The 17,948-nt window shown below is 39.6% G+C and overlaps 1 protein-coding gene across 7 annotated transcripts; it reads left to right on the top strand.

The window, feature by feature from the left end:
- Positions 1-4,342: 4,342 nt before the first annotated feature.
- On the top strand, positions 4,343-16,074 carry brd2b (bromodomain containing 2b). Of its 7 annotated transcripts, none has more exons than XM_012923940.2 (12): positions 4,343-4,484; positions 6,801-7,089; positions 7,395-7,532; positions 8,547-8,691; positions 8,955-9,118; positions 9,336-9,836; positions 10,029-10,157; positions 10,296-10,529; positions 10,642-10,892; positions 11,074-11,390; positions 13,078-13,203; positions 14,605-16,074. In XM_012923940.2, the coding sequence occupies exons 1-12, from the start codon at positions 4,453-4,455 to the stop codon at positions 14,733-14,735; spliced, it is 2,457 nt and encodes an 818-aa protein (XP_012779394.1). In that variant the 5' UTR covers positions 4,343-4,452; the 3' UTR covers positions 14,736-16,074. The 7 variants fall into 7 exon arrangements, with proteins under 7 accessions (XP_012779394.1, XP_012779395.1, XP_004568593.1 ...); XM_012923941.2 differs by having other exon boundaries at positions 10,296-10,541; XM_004568536.2 differs by having other exon boundaries at positions 10,296-10,541; positions 13,075-13,203.
- Positions 16,075-17,948: the final 1,874 nt, after the last annotated feature.

The raw sequence follows: 17,948 nt of genomic DNA, 5'->3' as shown, positions 1-17,948 counted from the left end.
ACACATGGAAATCCAATCTCTTTTCCTTTATTTTACAAAGATAATGTGTCTGGTACCAAAAATAGCACAGTTAAACTCATGAGGCTGAAGTCTGGATTCACATGGGTCAGTTGTCAAGTCATGTTTTTTCAGGCTAAAGCAGTTCTCTTCTTCATACTGGTCTCCTTCAGTACTGGCTCCACCTTCAAGGCCTGATTCACTCAGTCTCCCTCCAACAGCTGATGAAATGTGTCTGCTATTTGAACTTCTGGAGGCTTTGATGTGGGCTCTAATCTGAGGCGCTGTTAATGGGCGAGGATGGTAAAGCAAATGGAACTTCTCTGTAACTGGGAATTTCTAGTTTTTCTTTTTTTGGTTTGACCTACATGAGAGCCAATTTCATCAAGTGGAATAGACTTAGGGATGATTTAACACTTTTTGCACTTTTTTAGTTACTTGGAGACCAGGCAAACTTTTATTTATTCAACTGTCTGCTGATCAGCCATGCCACATTAAGATGAATTTTTATGGTGTGACATTCACTGTCTTCATTTGAATTTCAGAAGTCAGATGTCCTCGGCTTCCATAGGACAACAGGTTGGGTACATGCTGGACAGGTTGCCAGCCTGTTGCATGGCCAAACTAAGTTGTTATGTGTAGCTAAAGCACTGGCTCATGCCTTAGGTACATCTTTTATGCTAATGATTCCATCATCATTATCATCATCATCGTTTATTTATATAGCACTTTAAAAACACACAAGGGTGACCAAAGTGCTGAACAACAGAAACATAATAGATACCATAAGAATAATAAATACGATAAAATAATAAACTAGCGAAAACAATAAAATACAAGTCAGTCAACCACTGAGTCAAAAGCCATTGAATAAAAATGCGTTTTCAATCTGGATTTAAAAACCATCACTGATGTCGATTGCCTAATGTGAAGAGGAAGATTATTCCAAAGCTTAGGAGCCACAATAGAGAACGCTCGGTCTCCTCTCAGTTTCAGCCCTGATTTGGGGACTGAGAGCAACAGCTGCTCAGCTGACCGGAGCGAATGAGTGGGGACATAGGGCTTCAGCAAATCAGACAGATACGCAGGTGCCAGACCATTTAAAGATTTAAAAACCAATAAAAGAACTTTAAAATGAATCCTAAATTCAATTGGAAGCCAGTGCAGGGAGGCCAGAACCCGAGTAATGTGCTCAAATTTCCTTTTACCAGATAAAAACCGTGCCACAGCATTCTGTACTAGTTGCAGACGTGTCAGAGTGCCCAGTCCAACCCCTATTAAAAGGGAGTTACAATAATCCAAGCGTGAGGTTATAAAAGCGTGGATAATAGTCTCCAAGTCACGCCTTGAAAGAAAAGGTTTAACCTTCAACAGACGCCTGAGTTGATAGAATGACGATTTCACCACCCCATTCACGTGGCCATCAAAGGTAAGTGCAGAGTCGATTTTTAACCCAAGATTGGTAATCGAGCTCTTCAGGTGAGGGGTCAGAGCAGCAAGGTCAACATCAGGGATATCAGAGGAACAATTCGGGCCAAACAGAATTACTTCCGTTTTACGTTCGTTAAAATTTAAAAAGTTTTGAGCCATCCATGACTTAACATCACTAAGGCAATCAAGCAGGAGTCTAATTTGGGAGCTATCAGAATGACTGAAAGGAAAATAAAGCTGGCAATCATCAGCATATAGATGAAATGAAACTTTATGTTTACAAAAGATCGCACCCAGTGGCAGGAGATACAATGAAAACAGTAATGGCCCAAGAATAGATCCCTGTGGTACACCCCATGGCAGAGGGGCCACAGAGGACGATGACGAGCCCAACTTAACACAGAAGCTCCTGTTTGAGAGATATGATTTTATCCACAGGAGTGCAAAGCCAGAAATGCCCACACAATGCTGTAAACGAGAGATCAGCAGGTCGTGATCCACTGTGTCAAATGCAGCAGTCATATCTAGTAGTATAAGCACTACGTGTTTACCACAGTCCGTCGCTACCAGGATATCGTTCATAACCTTTATGAGAGCTGTCTCTGTGCTATGAAACGGCCTAAAGCCGGACTGAAAAACTTCAAACATATGAGAGTTGTTTAGATTCCATGATCAGTACTAAGTGGCTTTACAAAGAAACAAGAAAATATTCCTCTGAAAATGATCAGGTACTAGGTCTGGACTGAAAAAGCAGCCAGTGTCCAAAGAAAACTTTGAAACTCCACCAGAAAGCCTGAAGAACTATTGCTTAAGGCCACTTTAGAAAAATTTAAAGAATGTCTGACTCCTTGGAAGCAAAGAAGAAATGAGTTGTGACCTGAGACTTTTGCACAGTACTGTAGTTATTGGGTTGTTTTTTTTAGATTTTTATCTCACTGTGGTGAACCTGAACAGCAACTTGTGTTTTAATCAGCAGGACTCTCTTTGTTTTTAATAGGAAAATATATGAGGGTGGTCTTCTTCTTTAAGGCAACAGGGGTGAAAATCACCTGGCCATTTTAAGATGAAAACTTCAAGTCCAGCAACAGATCCGGTTAATTTGATACTTTTGTTTATCACCAGCTTGCTATGAACAGCTCATTATGAAAAAATACAATAAATCCAGGGGTATACAGCCTGTGTGTGTGACTGTGAAGGAATGCATCATGCCACATTTCACTTCAACAGTGCAAAGTGAGTCCAAATTAGAATTTCCATCAAATATCTACCCTTGTTTTGTGTTTTAGCCATCACAGCATACTACACTGTGTAACATTAACAAGTACAGGATAAAATAAAGTGTAGGTTTCCACCATATCATTCAACTGAACAGAACTTCAAGCAGCTAGACACAGTAAGGTTAACTTGTAGGTAAATTTGGACTGATTTTATATAAAAGGCTTCGATTGTAGGACAAAATACAGCTGATGAAACAATGCTATTTTCAAGTTGTTTCAATAAATACCGAAGTGATCAAATTGTTAAACGGTCTAACAGCTGATCGGTGATTCACAGCTGAACTCAGCATCCCTGTGCTGTGTACAAGACATTTACAGCTGATAGCTGGTTTGTTTTGCACCCTTTGCATAACGACGTTTACTTTCTTTATGGAGGTTTCTGGCGTGAGAGTGCAGAGCAATAAGGTTTAAAAACAGCTTTGTTTCACCAACTATTAGTCAGATGAACAAATCATAGCTTTGTAATGATGCTATGCGAATTTTAATGGTTAACATACTGCAAACCAAGTCCATCCAGTTACAATTAACACAATCCTGCATATGTTAAAACTCTCCAGGTTAGGGAAAGGTAAACAGTCTATCCTTTTTACTACAAAAGTTTTGAAAATTTAGCTCGAGACAACAAAAATGGCAAAATAGCTTAAATATTATAGAATATAAATGCCATTATTTTGGCTTATATGCAACATGGCAAAACAAATATGAACCCAAATATGTAAGTAATATTACGTAATAATAACAATATGTTAAAGAAAAATATCTCCATTTAAAATATATATTAAATATCTATTTAACACAGCAAAAATAAAACTTAATTTAAAATGCTTACTAATGAATACGTTTACGTAAAAACTTTACAGTCAGTGTACATTGTAATGAAAGTCGTGCGCACAGTACAGGGTAGAAATAAACTGTTGAAGCACAGATGATGCATCGCTATACAGATGTGTTGCATAAAAGATTTATTGTATCTGTCCTTGTGGCATTGAATCAGTCTGTTGGAGAATGTGCTCTATGGTGCAGCAGTGACGAGTGAAACCCGTTGCCACTGCTTGTCAACAATCCCAGTCTCCTCTTATTTTATTTTTATTTTTTGGGAAACTGCACATGTATCTGTCTTTCTATCTATCTAGACTGCAGGATACTGTTAAACATAGCTTCTTTAAAGCGGTTAGTCACGGAGTTGGAAAAAAAGATGTCCATTTTTTTGAGGGCATCAATCACAAAGCAGCTAAGGGGGTTATTTCATGAATGTGCCGCTTTAAATGGAAACATCTCACCAAAAAAAATAAAAAAATAAAAAAATACAGTTGCTACCCAGGTATTCCGCAGTGGGTTTAATAAAACGGAGATCACCTGCATGACAATCCAAACTCTCTTGAGGACAAAACATACTAATCCATATAGACAGAGAAGCGTTAGCCTGAAAATTACAGCAATTATTAACGCAGTGCGACGCCAGATAGCTCATTACTGTATAAAAAATCTGAAACATGCAATATTTTCAGAGTACAAGATGTACAGACTGTGCTGTTTGACTGACACCTGCTTACAGCCAATTATGGCGCGGAATCATCGTCCACGTGACAGGAACGACGCGGCACTGCCACGAGAGGGGTTTATATAGGGTCAAGCGGAAGCGCTTAGTCGCCATTTCATTGCGGAGTTGGTCGCTGAGCGTTTTGTGGAAGTGCAGCGTCAACAGCGGCGAAAAATTGGATCGTAACAACACTCCGCCCTCACCCCAATGGAAGCCGCCGTCAACCCACCTCACGACAGGTAATGTCCGCAGTGTTTCGGGTCAAACTGAGGACATTTGCTGGGCTTTGTAGTCCGCGTGAGGATGGGAATTATGTAATAAAAACCACATTGTTGCTACGGTGACGTTACCGTTAGCCTCCGAGTAGCAAAACAGCGCTACCTCGTCAGCCAGTCTTATGATACAGCCCGCTTACGCTAGCTTACACAGGAGACTCAACTCTGCACATATTTCTGAAGTCCTCTGAATCTTAATATTTGCACACTGGTTTTGTGGAGCCTATATTTCCGTTTTCTTTAGCGTTTAGCTTCTAATTAGCAGGCAAATGACAGCTGCATCTCCATCGGCTAGGTCAGCCTGGTGCTCCCCGCCGGCTGTCTGTCTGTCGTGTCATTCATTGCTCATGCAACCTGCTGTCGCTAATGTAAAACAATATCATATAAGAAAACTAGTTATAAATAACCCGTCCACTGTTCCCCTTTCCCCCCACACACAACCTCTGCTTAACTGCAGCTTGGCAGTCCCAGGTGTATTGTTATATTTATAAAGCGCTGTTGCAGTCTGTCTCCGCTAGCTCGCAAGCTTAGCTTCCAGCTCGCAGCTTCTGTGCTGGTGAACAAACGCCCTGAGACTGTGGCAAAATGGCTGAAATTGCCTGATGGCCCGAGGGTTTTATCAAAATTTTTAAAAATTCTTTTCCGAGCAGTGCTCTTTAATAAATGTGGCGTTTGTGTCTTTTTGGACCCCTTATGGTCGTCAGATATTGGCTTCTGTCGTTGTGAAGAAGTGTTTACAAACAGCGAGGGCGGGGCGTCCAACCACGCGATCAGCAGCTGGTGGACTAGGAGTCTTTGATCAGTTTGACTAAATAATAACGACGGGTTGTTCAGCCTACGCTAATTTGTCTCTGTTTAGTAAAAACAGAACAGCTTCTGTTTTTACTAAACAGAGACTAAAGCCATAATAGTCACATGGAGCCAAGTTGATAATTAAACGGTGTTTGTGTTTTTGCACAAATGTTGCGACTTTAGGTAGATTTTCTTTCACATAATCTTGTGTTCAGAACTAATTTGGAGAAAAGCACGTTAAGTTTTAAAATGCTTTCAGTAAAACAGCAATTCTGAATGTTTTTGTTCTCTGTGTGTGTTATTGGATGTATATTTGGATGTTTTTTTTTTCATTTAATTGTTAAATGCTTCAAAACACTAAAGTAAGTAGAGCTTAAAACATTTGCCTGGAAATAGAAAAGTTCTTATGTTTACTACTCTGCAAATTCCTTTTTTTCGGCACCCTTAATGCTGTTTAGTAGTTATTTGTGCTGCTTGTATTCTGTTTGATGTAGAAAACCGGCTCATCGGCTTAGCCATTGTTTGTGTGTCAGTAGGGCATGTGTGTATTAAGCTGTGGTGCTCAGATGGAGGTGAGAAAGGACCGACTTTCTGTGTCCTTTAACTACATGAACTAGGTGACCTCTGTCATCGCATGGTGCATTGAAAAGTGCTCTTTATGGAACGTGGTGTTGTTGGACTACATCCAAACTGGAGATCATAACTTGCAGAGATGCTGATATCTCAAAAAGATTGCTTTCTTTTTAATTAACTCTCTTAAGGCCCATGGGGGAATTTGTTCTCTGCCCTGTTTATTATGGTGCATCTCCAGGGGAGACCACAGTGCTTGTGTAAGGCATTGATTGGCATATCCTCCATTTATTCCTTTGTGTGTGGGGAAAACCAGAGGAAACATTTTATCTGGAAAAGATAATCATGTTTATAAGTACTTATCTAGCGTGTCACTGTTGTTTGACTTTGAGGCTATTGTTTATAAGATTTATCTAGCTAAGTACAACTCTTATACTTTTTAGTAGTTTCTCTGTTACAACTTGATAAAGTGCAACAGTGAAACGGTCAAAACATAGACATCATCATCAAAGAAACTGAACCCAAACTTCTGAAGATTATCCAGACTGCCTGTATGTTTCTTGCTGAATTGCATATTACATGACATTGACTTTATTGCCTTATCAGCAGCATTCTTATAGGACAGTCATGGCTCCCATGGCAGTGCTAAAAGTTGCAACCTATAGATGAAATCCTGGTTTCCTAGATAACCATTGGGGGGGGGGGGGGGGGGTGTCTTATATTTTTCTTCTTTATCCTCTCCCACCTTAAAAATTTATTTACAGCCAGCCAGCTTTTTCCACATGAGGTATTAAGGTAGCATTTCTTTCCTTCTTTTCCTTGTAATGTGGATGCAGGGTCTCTTTTTTAAATTTTTAAATTTTTTTTAATCATTGTCATTAATTCTTCTCCTGTGCTTTTACATCTTCCTCACTCCAGCTCTCTGGTTGGGTTGTCCGGTGGTATGATGGACCAACACACAAGCTCGGGAAAACGCATTCGTAAGCCCTCCCTGCTGTACGAGGACTTTGAGAGCCCCTCCCTACCCCACACAATGCCCCAGGGTCCCCCTGCCCCTCCACAGCCCCCAGTGAAGGATCCTACCCGACCAGGCCGCATGACAAACCAGCTGCAGTACCTCCAGAAGACCCTGATGAAGTCTCTTTGGAGGCACCACTTTGCCTGGCCTTTTCAGGAGCCCGTGGATGCCTACAAGCTTAACCTGCCGGTGGGTTGAATCCAAGTGCTTTGATAAACCACTCGGAGTTTGAATGTGTCTACTTCCAGATGCTGAGATAAATATCCAATATTCTGTATTATTTTTTGGCTATTATAAATGATCCTTTCTGGTTTGTTAATAGATGATTGTATCTCAGGTTTTTTGGGGTTTTTTTAAAACCTATTTTTAACATCTTGGGACCATTATGGAAAAGGTGTCCACACTTTAACAAGTAAACAAGTGGGATTGGTATTTCTGTAGAGCCATAAATTAAAAAGTTATTAATTTAAAAAAAATGCATTTTTTTCCCCAAGGATTACCATAAAATTATCAAACAACCCATGGACATGGGGACCATTAAGAAACGCTTGGAAAATAACTTCTACCGTAGTGCATGTGAGTGCATACAGGACTTCAACACAATGTTCACCAACTGCTACATCTACAACAAGGTAGGTCAAAAGGTAAAAAACACATTTTTATCCATGTTATTTATTCCATTTTAATTGATATTTGTTCCTTTCTCACAAGCTAGCATTCCCTTTGGATTGCATTTATTAACACAGTGATCTTACACTGAGCAGGCGTAGAACTGTGTTTTGTCAGCTCAGAGTGAAAAAATAAGTGTTAAAGTACAGTGTTTAATGATTTCTAGCAAACCAGTGGGGAAATCTAGCAAGATTTGGTGTTTGTTTTTGTTTGTTTTTTTTGTTTGTTTTTTTTAAATGACTTGACCAAAGTTGTGTGTATTTTTGTTAATGATCCAAGCAGAGGCACAGAAATTTTAGAGGCTATTTTTTTTTTTTTTTTTTTTTTTTTTTTTAAACCCTTCACCCTTTCCCTTTACTTTACACAAAATGCCCTGTGATTTCTCTGCTATTCTTCATAGCAAGAGAACATGTACTACATGTGCTCCTCAGCATAACTTAAGGGAAGCAAGGGAAAATTTTAAAGTGAAAGACAAAAGGCCTAATGACTGCAGAAATGTGCTACATGTAAATAATTTTGCAAAGCAGATTCAACTCAACCTAGATATGTAAATTAAGCAATGGCTTGTGTGTAACAGATCATTTCAATGATTATACAAACTTACATTTTGCATTAAGTTGTCTCGTAGATAACCATATGAAGTGTCTTAGCCTGGGATTTCTATGGTGATTGTTAACATCTTTATGTGGGAAAACAGTGGTTTAGTTTATATTATTATTTATGAAATGTAAGCACTAATCTTAGGAAATTCTTTTCAAGAATCTGTAATTATCTGTTTGATCTATTTACACATAACAATCAAAAGGGATGTTTTTAAAATTGCATGAATGTTCCTGTCAGTCTGTTAACAAATATACAAAAAAAATACAAAACCTTTATTGTTAAACTGAAATGACATTTATGCAAAAAATAGTACTTATATATTATTTGTGCTCATGTGTTGCTTTTTTTTTTTTTTTTTTTTTCTCCCTGGTTAGCCAACAGATGACATTGTGCTGATGGCCCAATCCCTAGAGAAGATTTTTCTTCAGAAGGTGGCCCAGATGCCCGAAGAGGAAGTTGAACTTCCTCCTCCAGCTCCTCGGAACAAAAACAGCAGGGGAAGAGGTCGTAAATCTTCTGGTAAGTAGGGATGGAAATCGAGAACCGGTTCTACCAAGAACTGGTTCCTGGTAGTCGAATTCTTCAGAATCGTTAGTCTGCTTGCTTATCGGTTCTTCTACTTAGATATGCAAATTTGATTGAGCCATATTTTGGCAATTAAAGATGTTAAGATGTATTTATTTACAAGCAGGAAGGCATTATGAAAGCAACATTTATGATTGAGGTGGTGTTGTTGTGTAGCTGAATTGCAACTCTTAAATTTAATATTCTTTATCTACCAGCATCAAGGGCTCAGCAGGTGCCAGCAGTGTCCCAGTCAGCCTACTCCCCCTCATCCTCAGACACGGGGGATTCCATGCTGGCCAACTCTCCCCAGACTGTGCTAACTAAAAGCCTGCCACCAGCTAACATTATGGGTTTGCCTCCTACACAGCCCACAACCAAGGTATGTAAGACAGAATGCTGATTAGAAAAATTTGCATATCTAGATTTTAGCATGCAAAATCGATGTTGAAACACTTAAGTTCTTTTTTAACAGCACTAAATGTGAAAGTAAACTGTCCTTTGTTAAAGATTTAGTATTTCAGTTGTGAGGATTATAAACCGTGTAACAAAGCCATAATAAAGTGATCACAACAATTTCCAACTTTTTCTTTCTATAGAAGAAAGGTGTAAAACGCAAAGCAGATACCACCACACCCTCTACCATGGGCTTCACTACTGTGGGCATGTCAGGAACGCCGCACATGGTGGGCTTGGGGAAAGGGGGACACGGGGGTCAAATCCATGACACGTCCATGCACACGGTCTCCTCAATGGGAAGCATAAGCTTGGAGACCCCACCTGGGATTGGGCTCGTCAGGAGTCCTGGAGGCCCTGTCCTGCTCCAGCCAATGATGGCTGGCACTGGACGCAGAGTTGGCAGCGGACGCCCCATCAAACCCCCCAAGAAGGACTTGCCCGATTCTGTTCAACCTCAGCCCTCAAGGAAGGGAAAACTCAGCCCGCAGCTGAGGTACTGCAGTGGGCTGCTGAAGGACATGTTATCAAAGAAACATGCTGCGTATGCATGGCCTTTCTACACACCTGTGGATGCAGCTGCACTCGGACTTCATGACTATCACGATATCATCAAGTGTCCTATGGACCTCAGCACCATCAAGGTGACTTCGAATGCGTGAAAGTGTGCTCGCAGTACTATAATAGTAATATTTCTTTTTACTAAACATACCATGTTGAAATGATAAAACACAGAAGGGGGAAGGATTTTAAATGTGAATGTAAAATGCAGTGGGGAAAAAAAAAATCTTCTATTAAAATCTAATAAATGTCCAATTCCTGTTTTTTACAATCAGAGGAAGATGGACTGTCGTGAGTACAGAGATGCTCAACAGTTTGCCAGTGATGTTAGACTGATGTTCTCAAACTGCTACAAGTACAATCCACCTGATCACGATGTTGTGGGGATGGCACGGAAACTACAGGTGAGCAGCAGTTACATGGACCAGGCGCCCTCACAGAGGCTTCTTCAGTTATATTTGCTACTTTATTACTCACTTTCCTCCTTTCTTACCATTTAACTTTTTTTTTTTTTTTTTCTTTTTTTCCCCCCCATGTCTCAGGATGTCTTTGAGTTCCGTTTTGCCAAGATGCCAGATGAACCACACATGGAGCACACAGCCATGTCCATGAGTGGGCATCAAACATCCTCTTCATCATCTTCCTCCTCCTCATCCTCCTCATCTTCCTCCACCTCTGAGAGTGAGCCTAGCAGCGAGAGTGAGGAGAGTGAGAGCAGCCCAAGCTCAGACAGCGAGGAGGAGCGAGCACATCGCTTGGCTGAATTACAGGACCAGGTGTGCACACAAGTAAGATATTGAGTAGCTACTATTGAGGTATTGGAGGGTGTTTGTTGCATCAAACTAAATGTGGAAACAAAAACGTCTTTAATTTGTATATTTTTCTCAGCTCCGAGCCGTGCACGAGCAGCTAGCTGCTCTCTCCCAAGGCCCCATCGTCAAGCCCAAAAAGAAAAAGGACAAAAAGGACAAAAAGGAGAAGAAGAAAAAGAAAAAGCTGGAGAAGCGAAATCGAGGAGTCCGAAGCAGAGCAGGCTCTGAGGAATGGAAGATGCCCAGCAAGTTGAAGAGCAAATCTGCCAAAGCAGGTGGCTCCCAGGCCAAGAAAAGCCAGGGGAAGAAGAGTAACAAGAACAGCAAGTTAGTATAAAGAGTGAACCACCACACCAGTGTTTTTTTTTTTTTTTTTTTTTAAACTTGATCTCATCTTCATCATACTTCCTTTTTGGGGTTTAGTGAAACAAATAATTATACTGTTCAACCAGTTAAATGTTTTGAATGCAAAACTGCTGATAGCTGTGCTCTTCTTCTGTTATTTCAGGACTTCAAAGAAGCCTTTCTACCCTCAACTTGCCACTTCCATGTTACCACACTATGACTCGGAGGAAGAGGAAGAGATCGTGCCCATGTCATACGATGAGAAGCGCCAGCTAAGCCTCGACATCAACAAGTTACCAGGCGAGAAGCTGGGTCGTGTGGTCCACATCATACAGTCCAGGGAGCCCTCACTGAGGGACACCAACCCTGAGGAGATTGAGATTGACTTTGAAACACTCAAACCATCCACACTGAAAGAGCTCGAGCGCTACGTGATGACATGTCTGAGGAAGAAGCCCCGTAAGCCGTATGCTGAACAAGGTAGATAAAATGACCACCAAGACAGCGCCAGCATATTCCTGTTTAGCAATATCTTGGATGTTTTTGTAATTGACAAGTTATTGAGTATCAGAACCTACTATCAGTACCTAACATGTGACATATGTTAAAGTCTGTAATGGCTAAGTACATCTTATGTAGGAAAAAATAGACTGTTAAACTTGGAGAGTAAAGTTGATGCTGAAGAAAGAACCTGTAGTTTTGACTCATGCAGCCACACACGGAGGGCAATTATATATTCTTATTAAGGGCTGATAGCGTCTGCGTCCAAATGCCCCTTCACTTCCCAAAGTCAAACAACCTGATCCAGTGTTGAGGTTAAATGGCACAAATGCTTTTGATTCCTGAAAGTTAACCGTATACTGGCTCTCACAGTTGATATAATCAAATTCTTGGAAAGAGGCTTTACAAGGCTGAGTGGATACTTTCTGCCTCTGCATTTCTAAACCCAGTATGTATTGTACTGCTGTAACTAAACAAGTTTTTGACATCAAAAACAAGAACCTAGTAGTTGTGGTTTTTTTTTTTTTTTTTTTTTTTTTTTGTAATGAATGTAATAAAAGCTTGTGAGCGTAGGCTCTAGATTCTCTGTTCAGGTGACACATAGTAAGTTAGATACACTTGTAGTAAACAAATTACTGATTTATGACTGAAAATGTACTAATGCAACAGTCTGTGGGTGGACAGTGAACGCCAGTTAACCAAAGAGTATGAAGTACAATGGTTGGCAAGAGTTTTACATCCTGTGATGAATCTCAGTGCTCCATGATAAACAGCATCCAACATCTGTAAAGAGCGTTCATAGTGGTTGGTGCTTAACAACAAATGATACATAAGTTGATATATAGAAAAGATTATGTATATTTAAAAAAAAAAAAAAAAAAAAAAAAAAAATTAAGAACCTTAATCGGTGCCATCTAAGTTTGGACTTGGAAACGATTGTACACTAGTTTTAATGCAGGAAAAATAACAGTTTTCCTGCACAAAAATATCTGGTTTTCATGACAATAGTGTGTAATATTTCCCTGACTGGACTGACAAGAGAAATAAAACTGTAGCAGAGGATTACGCCTATCTGACAGGCATGTAGTTTAGTTTAGTTTAACAGTTTAACCACATCACCTCGGTGTTCCACTCAAATCTTTCTATCTAGCGCCCTCCTTCATGTCTGTCAGTGACAGAGAGGCTAGGTTTCCTCTTGACATTAAGTTCTGAGTTGACGTGTATTTGATTAGCTCTTTGGCTACACAGAATGAAAACCTGACGGGTAAAGGCCAGAGTCTATGGAGACAGACTTGAGACTGAAAGTCTTAATTTCACTACAAATCATTTCTTTGTATGTTATAACTTCTCTCTGCAGCAGATGCTAAGCTAAAGCACCAACAAAGTGAATAGAAGTAGCTAAAGTTGATAGTTTCTTCAAATATTTGACGCTGCCCCCTGGTGACTGGTCACAACTACAGCATGTAGATATGACTGCAGAGCTCAGCGTAGCACTACTAAGCTGCTACTTAAAATTAGTAAAGAGAGCAAGAAATTTAATCTCTGTATTTAACTTGACACTACTCAGTACTGACTTAGAAATGGTGTGACACAGTATACTTACCACTGTATTTCTGTTTGGTCCCCAGCTCTGTAACAACCTTTTTATCATCTTATATTGCAGCAGCAAAGAAAGGCAGCATTGGCAAGTCTAAAGAGGAGCTGACCTTGGAGAAGAGGAGGGAGCTAGAGAGGAGGCTGCAAGATGTCAGCGGACAACTCAATTCAGTCAAGAAACCCACGAAACCTAAAGGTAAGCTCTCACATCATCACATTTCTGTGTGGATGCAAACATGTCTGGTTTTCAGAGCAGCTTACAGATTCTCTACGTTACTCAAATACTGTGCACTTCAATAATTCAGCGAAGATGGCACAGCGTTTCAAGTGTAGAGTTGGCCTTTGCTCCCTGTGCGAGTTCCCTCAAGTACTCCAGACATGCATGTTAGGTTAAATAGTGACTCTAAATTGGGAGAGACAGAACGGTTGGATTTGACTTGTGTTCTAGTTTGTATAGTCAGGACAGTCTTTTCATATAATGCTATACTTGGTAACAAACTACCTTAAAAATCCCTCTGAGATGTAAATGTGTTTTGGTTGTGTAAATCTACAGTAAGCCATCATAATAATATGGAATGCCTCATGTGTGTGAAGGTGTCTGAGACTTTTGCTGATCATTAGAAAACCAGTTTGTTTATTTCTTTAAAGTGTGGACAGGGCTTTTGTTTCGCTTATCTGCATACCATAATGGGCTTTTATTTGAGAAACACTCGTAGGGGTTTTCTTTATTATTTTAGGGTCTTAACCTTACAATAACAGGCAACTGTTGTTGTGATATAGTGCTATATAAATACAATTGAATTGAAAATTGAATTTCATTAAAGTATCTTCTTCTCTCCTGCTGCTTAAAGATTGTATGAAGAGTAAGAACATTCATCGGCCTGTAAATGCATTAGTAGCAGGGAGGGATTAAACCAGGAGTGTAGATCAGAATGAGCGAGAAAAATGGCAAAGTATTTAAACACCATGATTGTGTGCTGAAGCGGGATGCATAGTATTAGACATGTGTGCGCCTGTGCCCCCACACAAGCAGGGATTTAGAAAGTGTTGAGCTAAAACATACCTTTTTAAACCGTGTGCACACTTTCTAGAGCGATTCAAGCCTGTTATGGTGACGTTTAGACTATATTTAAGGCTGTACATCTTAAGGTTTTTCCTCTTTTGATTTGCAAAAGAGCACAATGTGTACAGCTGGCTTTAGATGGAAAGAAGATACTATTTCTGTGTTTACACAGATTAAGTTGTGAATCTAGAGTTTTATGCATCAGGCCCCTGGAGTTTATCAGTCTTTCTACCCTGTGTGTATTTGAGTTGCAGTTTTAACTTCTGTTTACATGTTATCCCCTGGCCATTATATCACATCTGGCTATAAATGAGCTATTCTTTTGTTTTAGGAAACTTTGGCTCCAGTGGTTCACACTCTCCATCACTAGACTGTTTGTAGAAGCAGAATTGTCTGTAAAAACCAGATGAAATGTGAGGTTTTGCACGTATGGGCTGTTTTGGCAAAGACGCTGAGAGAAACACTTCAGTGCTTTCTTCCTTTTTGTACAGGTGCATCCATTAAACATTGTTCTGTTTGCTATTTTCTCCTCAGTGGAAAAGCCGAGTGCAGTGGAGACTCACGCCCAGCCATCACGCCTCAGCGGAAGCAGCTCCAGCTCAGACTCGTCCTCTTCCTCCTCCTCATCCTCTTCCTCAGACAGCAGTGATTCAGACTCGAGTTGAGATTGTTAGCAAAAAACTAAGAAGTCAAACGCTAATGTCTCAGGGACTTGGGCTGGCCCAGGACACATCACGCCCTGAAGCGATAGTTGGCTGAGATTGAACACTGCAACAAAAAACACTCCAAATGGACTCCTGTAATCCTGTAATGTTTTGAATGTTGGATTGAGGGATGTGGAACAATGTCTTTGTGGATTATTGTAGAACCCAAACACTAAATGCCTTGTTCTCCCCTTCCTTCCCTTTGTAAATACTTGTACAAATTTATGTTTCTTTTATAAAGAAGATTTTTATGGGGATCCCTGAAGAGGGAGGTGGAGTAATAATTAAAAAAATTGATGTGGAAAGACGGGCCTGACTGAAAAATCTGTTTGGCTGGCCTTACACTGTCTCCTTTTGGTGAAAGAATGGAAGAGCGTCATATTTTATTTGTTTTCTCCTCCCACCCACATATCCTCAGATGTTACTGGAATTGAAACCAGCAACCTTTTGGTCTCAAGCCTTGCTTTTCTAACAATTTTAGATGAACCCCTAGACTCAGCCTTAATGATTGTTCATAACGGTTACAATATTTGGAGAAATCCAATACTGTTGACAGATCTGGCATCCTGAGCTGCATTTCAAAGCATGCTATGGGATCTTCCATATTCAGGTCAGTTTGAGATTTAGATTTCTCTGTTATGTTTACATAAGTTCTCAGTTTAACAATAACATTAATGCTGCAGTCTGTTTTAGTACAATATAGAGTAACAGTTTAATGTACTATAAATACAAAGTTTAGCAGCTAAGATAGATATTCATTAAATTTGTACAGAGTTTTGTGGCTGCACTGTTCTCCTAAAAAGCCACCAGCTATTTTAAGACCGACAAGTCTTATAAACACGTCTCAAGCTGAACTCATTTCTTACAACTTACTTTGACGTTTTCATCCTTCATTACATCAAACAGTAACTCGAGTGTCCGTCTATTTCTGAGCTGAAAGCAAGCTGCTGAATGTTATCATGTTACAGTTTCTAATTTCCATATTAATTTCCTGAACATCTGAAGTATTGCATTACCATTTCTTGCAGACCTCTGTAGCACTTGAAAACACTGGCTGCTCAGCGCTGACTGGAACAAATAGTGACGACTGATTAAACTCAAGCTGAAAACAACACTTTTCCTGTAAACCGATAGGAGAGCCCTCATTGTACATGCATAGTTGAAGCTGTTGATGAATGTTCAGTAAAGATATGCTTGTATATAATTCAGCTGTATTTGCTGTTGCACAAACTAATGTATTTCTGTTGTTTGGTCTCCTTTTTCCCCTCCCAGTTACCCTTTTTGCTTTTTTCATTTTTTATTTTTAAGAAAAAAACATGTTATCTCTCATTCCAGTTAGTTGTCTTGGTTGTTTTCTGAAGAGGATTCACATGCTGCCTCTCAGAAGCAAACCTTTCATTTGACAGGTGTTTATTAAAAATAACTTCTGTAGAACAAATGTGAGATGTGGGAGTTTTGCTTTGAAGCGTGTTACGCAGCTGCAATAACTGCATATGGATAAAGTTGATCAGACAAACCAGAAAGGTTTAATTTTGTATTATTTATTATATTTTATTAATTTTTATTAATTTTTTTTATTAATTTTTATTAATAATATAAAGATTAATTTTATTCATAAATATTTTATTATTTATTTTGTTAAGCGATGCGACAATCAGTGAGCAGCAGTGTGGCTTCATGTTTTGAGAGCATTGGTTTGGGTGATGAACAGGTTAAGAGCATATTTGTGTGACAGCATAACAAGATTAATGGCCCCATGTGGGCTGTGAACTATAAAGTTAGCAGTTTGCCTTTCCCCCCCTTTCTACTAATATATTCTGACATTTAGAAGCTCAGCATTAATAACAAGGAAATTGCTCCAGCAGGTGGCAGCAGTTATTCATATTAAAATCTCAGTGAAAACCAGCAACTGGTTCATGTTAAGACTGTCATCTCCGAATCCACTGGTACCCAGTTTGATATTGGGGAGGGACGACCTTGAAAAGGTGAAACCTGCTCTGTTGGTTATTTTGAAGCTCAAAAATACCAGAAGGTGTTTAATGTGTTGCCAGTGATGCTGATTAACTGCCACCCATAATGGTGCTGGAGCAACTTTTTATATCAGAAACCTTTGAAAAAAAAAGAAAGAAGAAGCAGCAAAAACAACACAGTGATGTTTTTGCTGAAATGGAGTATGCTGTAAAAAAAGGGAATACATCCTGTGGTCAGTTAAAATTTACCAGCAGGGGCATTTGCATCAGTATTATAACTAGTGTTCAAGAGACTTTTTGAATGCCTCTTGTTCTAAAATGTTACTATTTTTATCCATTTGAATATTTTCCCAGCCAGGCTACATCTGAACAACAGAAAGCATCATGGTTGGTTACCTGCCAGTGTCTAATGGAGCCAAAAAGCATGGCTGCTAACAATTTTTGGAGCAGCTTGGCTGGTGTTAATAAGTAATGCTCCACATTATTTGAATTCTCAGCCCATATTTAGCTCATGCACAGACACTGTATTGCTCACAAAAGCTGCTTTAAACAGCTCGACTGCGCACAAAAATATGTTATATTATCATGTAATATCGTAGGTGGTGGTTAGCACTGTCACCTCACAGCAAGGAGGTCCTCGGTTGGAGTCCAGTCATCAGTTATGTTATGTTGATCCTATCACCTGTAGTGTATGTCCTGAAACCTTGCAGGGCAATGGATGTGTCACCGCAGACTGGCAAAGACTCATAGGTGAGGAGAGAAAAGACTTCATTTGGCATCTTCACTCATCTCTTTTCACTCTCTGTGTGTTTATAGATCAGTTTGCATTTAATCTTTAATAATTAGTTATTATTAATCTCTGTCTCTCTTTCATAGTGCTTGTCTAATCTTCCTGTCTGCCTCTCCTAACCCCCCAAACAGTCACGGCAGATGGCCACCCCACCCCGAGCCTGGTTATCTGGAGGTTTCTTCATGGGAAGTTTTTTCCTTCGTATTATCGCCAAGTGCTTGCTCAAAGGGGGTCACTTAATTGTTGTGTGTTTCTCTGTGTTATTGTAGGGTTTTGACCTTACAGTACAAAGCACCTTGAAGTGACTGATCAAATAATTTAACTTTGAAATAGAGATTTTGTTTTTCTTTGGCAAAAATAATAATAATAAAAAAAAATGTTGAATGAAGCAACAGGAAAATGTACTAAAGGCAT

Source organism: Maylandia zebra, linkage group LG11, assembly GCF_041146795.1.
Source record: "Maylandia zebra isolate NMK-2024a linkage group LG11, Mzebra_GT3a, whole genome shotgun sequence".
In the NCBI taxonomy this organism is placed as follows: Eukaryota; Metazoa; Chordata; class Actinopteri; order Cichliformes; family Cichlidae; genus Maylandia; species Maylandia zebra.
The sequence above is the reverse complement of the archived record's forward strand: the minus strand, read 5'-3'. Positions and strand labels throughout refer to the sequence as shown.